The sequence below is a fragment of the Callorhinus ursinus genome, unplaced genomic scaffold, assembly GCF_003265705.2.
Source record: "Callorhinus ursinus isolate GAN/ISIS: 27379988/994484 unplaced genomic scaffold, GSC_fseal_2.0 scaffold5, whole genome shotgun sequence".
Lineage (NCBI taxonomy): Eukaryota > Metazoa > Chordata > Mammalia > Carnivora > Otariidae > Callorhinus > Callorhinus ursinus.
In genome coordinates this window covers 19,376,852-19,385,418 of record NW_027397067.1, presented here as the reverse complement: position 1 = coordinate 19,385,418, position 8,567 = coordinate 19,376,852, and the positions used below count along the sequence as shown (strand labels likewise).

Genomic DNA, 8,567 nt, shown 5'->3' with positions numbered 1-8,567 from the left:
TCGATGGACATCTTGGCTCCTTCCACAGTTTGGCTATTGTGGACATTGCTGCTATAAACATTGGGGTGTACGTACCCCTTCGGATCCCTACATTTGTATCTTTAGGGTAAATACTCAGTAGTGCAATTGCTGGATCATATGGTAGCTCTATTTTCAACTGCTTGAGGAATCTCCATACTGTTTTCCAGAGTGATTGCACCAGCTTGCATTCCCACCAACAGTAACATTACAATTTTTTAATGAGTTATATTCAACTAAAATTAACAAGCTTTTCTACATCTTCCTGAGACCTATTTCTATTAATCCCAATCTTGCTGCAAACACAAAGAATTTAGAAGAGTATACTAAAAAAAACAGACAAGTTCATTTTCATATGTGGTAAAAGCATCTTTTTTAAAAAGCTCATTAAGGCAGGGATTAACAACAACTATCTTTTTTTTTAAAGATTTATTATTTATTTGTTTATTTATTTATTTATTTAGAGCCAGAGAGGGAAAGCACATGTGAGAATGGGAAGAGGCAGAGGGATAGGCAGAGAGAGAAACTCAAGCAGACCCCACACTGAGTGCAGAGCCCCATGTGGGGCTCAATCTCACAAACCTGAGATCACAATCTGAGTCGAAACCAAGAGTCAGACGCTTAACCGACTGTGCCACCCAGGTGCCCCACAACTATCCTTTGACTTTAATCCTAACCTGTCCCCTTTCATCGAGGCACATGGGCACTTCTATGCTTTCTTGGTTAGTGCCATTGTATTTTCACACTAATGTCTCATGCTAGGGAATTCTGATACTATAATCCAAGAGGCCGAACTCCCATGTCATCAACATAGCTGCCAATGTTCGGAGAACTTGCTCTGGGCATCCTGCATCCTCAACCCACCTGTTTTACCTTTGAATTTCATGAAGCCTTTTAGTACCTTTTCACTGAAACTAATATATCCTAGATATGGTTAGGAAGAAGCATATAAAGGCTCAGGAAATTTCCCAATTAAGTGCAACTTTACTTTTTTCTTAAACAACCTGCAAAACATTTTGCCAAGAGTTCAAGGAAACATCCTATAAGATAACTACCTTCTGAAGAAAAAATTATATCCATGCTTTAAAACAAATATCATTACAGCAATAACACTGCCACATTAAATTACTTAAACTAATGATGGCTAAGCTATACCAGGAACTTGCTTGGGTTTCATTCATTCATTTATTCAACAAACACCTCTTGAGCGTCTATTACATGGCAGGTCCAGTCTCTGGGGAAATAGCACAGAATAAGTAGCAAGACCACTGTTCTAATGGACTTTACAGTCTAATCCAGTAAAGGTGGCAACAAATAAATAAATACTGAAAAAAATATTAGCAAGAATTTTCTAGATGTTGATAGAAAATGGCTGGGAGGCTATACTAGATGGGGCGATCAGGGAAAGTACTTCCAAGGAAGAGGAGGAAATGATTGGGAAGCAGCACCGGGAAACACAGAAGACACACCCACCTTTCCTACAGGGCCTGAGACGTGTGGGTTAGCAACAGAAAAAAATTTTTTCCTCCAGAAGGTTCCTGGGAGGTAGTGTTATTTAATGATAGTCACATTTTAGTCAGGTTTTACAAGAAGTAAAGAGAACAATCAGAGAATAGGCTAAGAGTGTGTGAAATTTACTGAGGAGACCCTGAGTTCCCAGGAGCACAGAGGAAAAGGTTGAATTCATGGGACTGATAAATAATTTCTTTTTTTATTAAAAAATTTTTTTCAAGGTTAATAAGTAATTTCTGAAGTATTACCTGTTTATCACCTTACCTGTGTTTCCTTTTGCAATACACCAGAAGATTATCAAAAAGAAAAAACACCCGTTCTTGAATATTTCCAGAAGAAATTTTCAGTAAGACGCCACACATTAGCATCTCAGTGCAGGTGTCGGTGATGTTGGATCCCTAGGTCAAAAAAAAATGGAGACAATGTTTGATGACTTAACAGAAACTTTTGTGTGTAATTCTATTTCTCCTTAAAAGTCTGTTTGTTTTTATTTCAAGATACAATATATGGACAGGATAAAGGTTGAAACACCATAAATATTTATACACTGGATGGAGGTCTCCTTCCCTCCCAGATTCCTGGTCAGTCTCAGCAGATACAACTGTGGTTAAGAGATTCTGTGTCTTCTTTAAGCTTTCTCACACATGTGTGCATACATAAGCATGGATGATACATGTTACTATGTTCTTTTAAAAGGAGATGATTTCAAAGTGATGCATAACATTCATGTCCCTAGTACTCCTCTTCTCCTCTCTTTCCCTGGTAGGGGAAAAGAGTTCCATGAATACATCACAAAGCACACGAAGTTCTCTAAATTTTTAGCAGGTCTCAATTTATTTATCCACTCCTAGGATTGATAGGAAGAAAAAAGAAGAAATTAAAGGGGGAAAAAAAAAACTATTTAAAGAGAGCAACCTTCCATAGAGCCTTTTACCCAGTTAAAAGTTAGCATAGGCATACTCATTCATTAAATGAGCCTTCACTGAGTGCACACTAAGGTCAGATGATTAGTGACAAAACTGGGTCTTAACACAAGCGCTAACCATTGAGAGGAGCCACAAGATGGAAGGAGCCTGAATCACAAACAGAGGAAAGGTGCACAATGAAGCAGAGCACAAGCATTGGATTGTTGTGTGAGCTAATCAAAAACATCTAATTTGAGCCATTATAAATGTGGCCATCTATTTGTATCTACAACCTAAACTATCACAACTAATGCACTGAGTTAGACAAAAAAGAAAAAAAAGTTTTCAGTAGATAGCTGTTAAGCATGCTCTGCAAGAATACTTCTATTTTCAATATGTCTGCTCTCTTTAAATCCAGGGATAAATTTCTGACTCTTTTTAAACTTAATGCTTTTATTTTTTATTTTTGATATTTAACAATCAGACAATTAATTTTGTACTTCCACAGTAATCATTGATATAGTTTTTCTGATTGATTATAAAAATTTAAATTATGGTGACAACTGATACCTGTCAATAAGAAACTTCCCAAATTGGAAATTAAAAGAATGTGATTGTGTTGAGTGTCTATATTACACACACATTTTATTTATTTCTTATTTTTTTATTTTTTTACTAACTTTTTTTTTTTAAGATTTTATTTATTTATCTGTCAGAGAGAGAGAGAGAGAGAGAACACAAGCAGGGGAGCAGACTCTCTGCTGAGCAGGGAGCCCGATGTGGGGCTCGATCCCAGGACCCTGGGATCATGACCTGAGCCAAAGGCCGACGCTTAACCGAATGAGCCACCCAGGTGTCCCTATGCACACATTTTATTTTTTGTTTTTATGTTTCACTTAAGTATTTTGTTTTATTAAGTTTTTTATTTTAATTCCAGGAGAGTTAACATACAGTGTTATACTAGTTTCAGGTGTACAATATAGTGACTCAGCAATTCCATACCTTACTCAGTGCTCATCATGGTAAGTGTGCTCTTAATCCCCTTCACCTCTTTCACCTATTCCCCCCACCCACTCCCCTCTGGTGACCAGCCATTACAAAATATTTTAGATTTAAGACATTTCCTTTTCTTTTTTTCTTTCATCATAAAGATGGACATATAACTAGAGATCTATTAAAAATTTACACAATTTCATATCCTTCATCATGTGATAATTAAGTAAAAACTGTCATCAAATATGAATATAAATCCCAATTTTAGTGGCAATGATTTCTTATTTAAATACTATCCCTACCTCAGAAAAAAATTAAGATAGAATAGTATTAAAAATGTAAACAAGGAAACATCACATTGATTCTTGCACAGGGAACTATACGATGTTATGGAGGTGGCTTTACTGGTAACAATTTTACAAAAGGTACAAAATACTTCACCTTAGACTATTTCTCATAGTAGCCCAAAAAAGTAAAGCAAAGAAGCAAACTTGTTATTTTATTAAATGGTAACTGCAGATGTTATTCTAATTTGCGTATTAACCAGTCTTCCAAAGAAGTTCCCAATATAATTATAGGTAGGTATTAGTAGATGCATTCCTACTTGACAAAAAGTCTTTTTTTTTAAAGATTTTATTTATTTGAGAGAGAGAGAGAGAGAGAGAGTGAGTAAGCACGAGTAGGGGGGGAGGGGCAGAGGGACAGGGAGAGGGAGAAGCAGGCTCCCTGCTGAGCAGGGTGGCAGATGCACGGGGCTCGATCCAGGGTCCTGAGATCATGACCTGAGCCAAAACCAACTTAATCAACTGAGCCACCCAAACATCCCCATACTTGAGAGAAATCTTAACCATACATTTCCGACTTGTTTGTGATTATAATCTTTATTGATAAATATAAGAAGAATTTAATGTAAATTAGTATAGTGGTTAGAGGCCACTTATTCCATCCCTTTACACAGTCTCACAGGAGATATCGTTCAAGCTCTGAAGAACTCACGGGACTAATGTGTAAAATAAAGAATAGGTATATATTATTCTTGATCATAAAAATACCTGACATCCACACCGAATGTTCCCGTAAGTATGGCCAACACAATCTCCCTTTGTAAACTTCCTATTTGGAAAGCTATATTATAATCAGAAAGAATCCTGACACAAGTAAAAAAAAACAACTCACAACCAGACAGTAACAGAGGAAAGGACACAATTGCTGACCACCACTGAGAGTTTGACCCCTGACCATACCCCAGGCTCTTCCCTGTCTTTGTCTTCCTGTGACCTGTCTGCATGTTATTTGAATTGCTCTCCACCATCAAGTTCTTGTTTGTTCATACCTTTTAGCTTGTCAGTGCCACAAAGACTTTCTGATGAAGTCATGCTTCCCAGTTGAGAAAAGCTGTCTCCTGTCCTGTGAACAGACTGAACTGAAGAGCAGGGCCATGCTAGCTAGCTAGCTTCCCATAGGTCAAGTGTTGGGGAGACTGAGCACTGCCCATCAGCAGCTGTACCTTTGACTTCTAATAAAAAAGCCAATTTTATAGCAGGAAGCTTGCTCAGATGGTAGCATTAGACAAGTCAGAGGCATGCCTGGACTATTAGAGGAGGGCCTTCAACAGAACGTATAGATGGGGCTGCAGTTGTTCATTTATATACCAAGAGGAGAGAGGGAGGGAGGGAGGGAGGGAGAGAGAGGGCAGAAAAAAGGAAGGAAGGAAGCAGGGAGGGCAGGGAGGATATCTTAGTGAACTAGGCTTAAGAATTAGAGCAGTTTGAAAGCAATGAGCTAGCACAACCTACCACCTGGACAAGACAATTCAAAGTCTATCTGTCTCTCTGTGTGTCTCTCTCTCCTTGCTCTCTCTCTTCTCGGCTTCCACTACAAACAAATCACAATTCTGAATGACTCCTTTGATTCTGTAGCTATGTTCATGCCTTCTAACCAATGTAGAAAAGAATAATAGTACTTAACTTATTCACAGAATTAATAGGCAATATATATAAAACTGCCAGCACAATGCCTAGCACAGGAAAGGACTCAATAAAGGCTAGTACAATCAACATCGCTGACTTTGAAGATGATTTTCTTCTTCAAGGAGACTTCACTTATTTCTGACCTCTGCTGTGGTTCACTCTATGTTGATTTTTATGCTTTAACTCGTAGAAGACAGTGTTATTTCTGATTCTCTAGTTTTTGAGGGTAGACACATCTTGTTGCCTCAGAGAACACTGACTTTTGCCCTGACAAAAAAAGGCCTTCTAGCCTATTCTTGAACAATTCTAGTAAAATTAAGTTCATTCCCTCTTAAGAAAGCTATTTCTTTACTTAGCCACTCTAATTATTAGAAAAATTTTTCTATTCGTAGAACCAAAATCTACTTCCCTTTCTGCTCACTGACTCCACTTCTGCCTCCTGGGAGTAGAGGAATACCCTCTTCATTATGACAGGCCTGGCTCTCCAGTATCTGAAAATAGCCAGTACACTTCCCTTCTGCCTCCCAAGCTAGATAACTAGCATTGCTTTTGACCATTCATCCTATGGCTTGATTTGAGAAACCTGCAAGATCCCTGAAGATCTCCTCTGAACCGTCTCCAGTTTGTCAGGGTCTCCCTTAATATGTAACACCTCTGGAAGTGAGCACAACCACTCGGATGTGAGCTGGCAAATAAATCATATAGTGATTTATTTATTTATTTATTTTACTATTACTCCAGTCCCCTACAATACCTATCTTGATACCATAAGATTATAGTAGCACATTTATGGCAATCCCATCTTACAACTAATTCAAAGTGCTCCATTAGTCAGCAAAGCATCTCGATCATTTTCCTCTATCATATACTTAAATAGTTTGACTTTTGAATGATTTAATCTAGATTGGTATCATAGCAAACTCTCAAACCCCTCACTAATATACAAATACATTGTGTTTTGGGGCACCTGAGCCAGAGCACGGGCTCAGTCAGTTAAGCATCTGCCTTCAGCTCAGGTCATGATCCCAAGGTCCTAGTATGGAGCCCTTTGTCAGGTTCCCTGCTCAGTGGGGAGGCTGCCTCTCCCTGCCCGCCACTCATGCTCTCTCCCGCTCTCTCTCAAATAAAAACAATTTTTTTTAAAAAATCTTAAAAAAAGGGGTGCCTGGGTGGCTCAGTTGGTTAAGCGACTGCCTTCGGCTCAGGTCATGATCCCGGAGTCCCAGGATCGAGTCCCGCATTGGGCTCCCTGCTCAGCAGGGAGTCTGCTTCTCCCTCTGACCCTCATGCCTCTCATGTTCTCTGTCTCTCATTCTCTCTCTCTCAAATAAATAAATAAAATCTTAAAAAAATTTAAAATTAAAAAAAATCTTAAAAATATACATTATGTTTAAGTCATTATCATAGGTTCCCATTAGCTCCTAGCTCCTGATCAAAAATCAGAATAAGATTAATTGACCTCTGTGAAAGCAACACTTCTTTTCAGAAACAACCCAAAGTATCTGTTTAATAATCTATTAATGAAATTTTGTGGGGTAATGACATCAAGCCCAACCAGCTTGTTATACTTCAAAGTATATCTCACAATATAAACATAACATCACTCATATTATATTTTACTAAATCCTACTGAGACATTTCTATCACTGAGGTGTCTTTAATAGTTAACAGCAAACTTTAAGAATTAGTACAGTATCTACCTTTACTATCTTCTACCATAGTAATCTACTATTATCACATGAAATCTCTTCAGTGAATAATTAAATAATTCCCAGAGGATTGCTTATGCAACTTAAAGGAATCTGTGTCGAACATACACATTTGTCTAAAAAACTCCTAAAAGAATGGCCTGTAGCATTTCTCTTTATACCACGTGTATCTCATAGATGATAAAGAATAACCATTTTGTTCTTGATTTACCATGATTGAGCTGTGCATGATTTCTATGACAATGGCAGCTGGAAATCATTAAGAATTTCTTAACCACAGATATGCACAATTTTATAAATATTGAAGAAAATTTGACCAAGTGTATATACAGTCTTCTGTAGAGTCATGATGTGCCTCTCACTTCAAATCCATCCCACGCACAAATAGATAAGTGTCTCTTTTTAAATAATGCTATGGCATAGTTTCCCCTCGTTTACATGATAAATCTACCTTTCTCTGTAGTAGAAAAAAAATAATCTCACAACTTTAAAGTAAATGAAATTTATGATATTTTGAAACTACATGCCATTTTTTTTCATTTACCTAGAAATGCCAGGAGAGTTTCTAGAGAGTTAGGAATAAAGAAGTCAAGCTACAAAATTCACAGGAGAAATTGAAATAAAGTATGGCTATGAGCGTCAGATTAAGAGTCAGGAGCACTAAAGTCCATGAAAATGACAATGCCAGACGAGTGAACTAGAAAATAAAAAATGTGGAAGCAGTAAAACAAGCCACGCAGATCATCAGACGAGAGCAAAGCCTCTAGGGCAATGGTTCTCAAAGTTTAGAGTTTGGGAGACACACCTGATGGGCTTCTTAAAATTCCCAGGTTCAGAGACTGAAACTGAGTAAAGCTGGGGAAGGTCCCAGGCCATTCCAGTAAATGCTGATGCATGTGGTATTCTGTCAACATTCCAAGTAAAACTGCTTTGGAGGCTTTGAGTACCTGAATCCAGGTGCTCAAGTGCATCGTATGGCAACCCTGTGACATGGAGATTGAGGTGAGCACAGGTCTCTGCCCGAGGTAGTCCTAACTGCTCCCCAGTGCCCACGGCAGACGGGCGTTGATCATGTTAACATGCTCGCAAATACACCACATGGTCACCTGTGGTACATTTCATCACTGGTGAATATTCACTTAAACCTGCACAATGCTACATAACCTAGTTAGTATTTTATCTTCATTTTGAAAATCGGTGCTAATTTTTAAATCTAGAAATCTATTCTTTGGCAAATCTGTATTTAGTCATTGAACAACCATGTATAATAAATGCTTTTCTCTAGATGAATACTAAAGTCAGGCTTTTAACATTTCTACAACTCCCCAAACAATGTGTTAAACATTTTCTCCTGGTATAAATCTCTAGCAAGTTGGCTTCTCTGTTCGTAAAGTTTTAGGAAGAAAGAGAGAAAGAAAGAGAGAGAGGGAGGGAGAAAAGGAGGGGGGAGGGAGGAAGGA

At 38.0% G+C, this 8,567-nt stretch overlaps 1 protein-coding gene across 3 annotated transcripts in view; it reads right to left on the bottom strand.

Annotated features, from left to right (window-relative positions):
* PREX2 (phosphatidylinositol-3,4,5-trisphosphate dependent Rac exchange factor 2) overlaps positions 1 to 8,567 on the bottom strand; it is a 294,349-nt gene that overhangs the window by 199,352 nt on the left and 86,430 nt on the right. For all 3 annotated transcript variants that reach the window (XM_025871440.2, XM_073892858.1, XM_073892859.1), the window contains exon 7: positions 1,795 to 1,928. In XM_025871440.2, the coding sequence (XP_025727225.1) occupies positions 1,795 to 1,928 (134 nt within the window). The remainder of the gene's footprint in view (positions 1 to 1,794; positions 1,929 to 8,567) is intronic.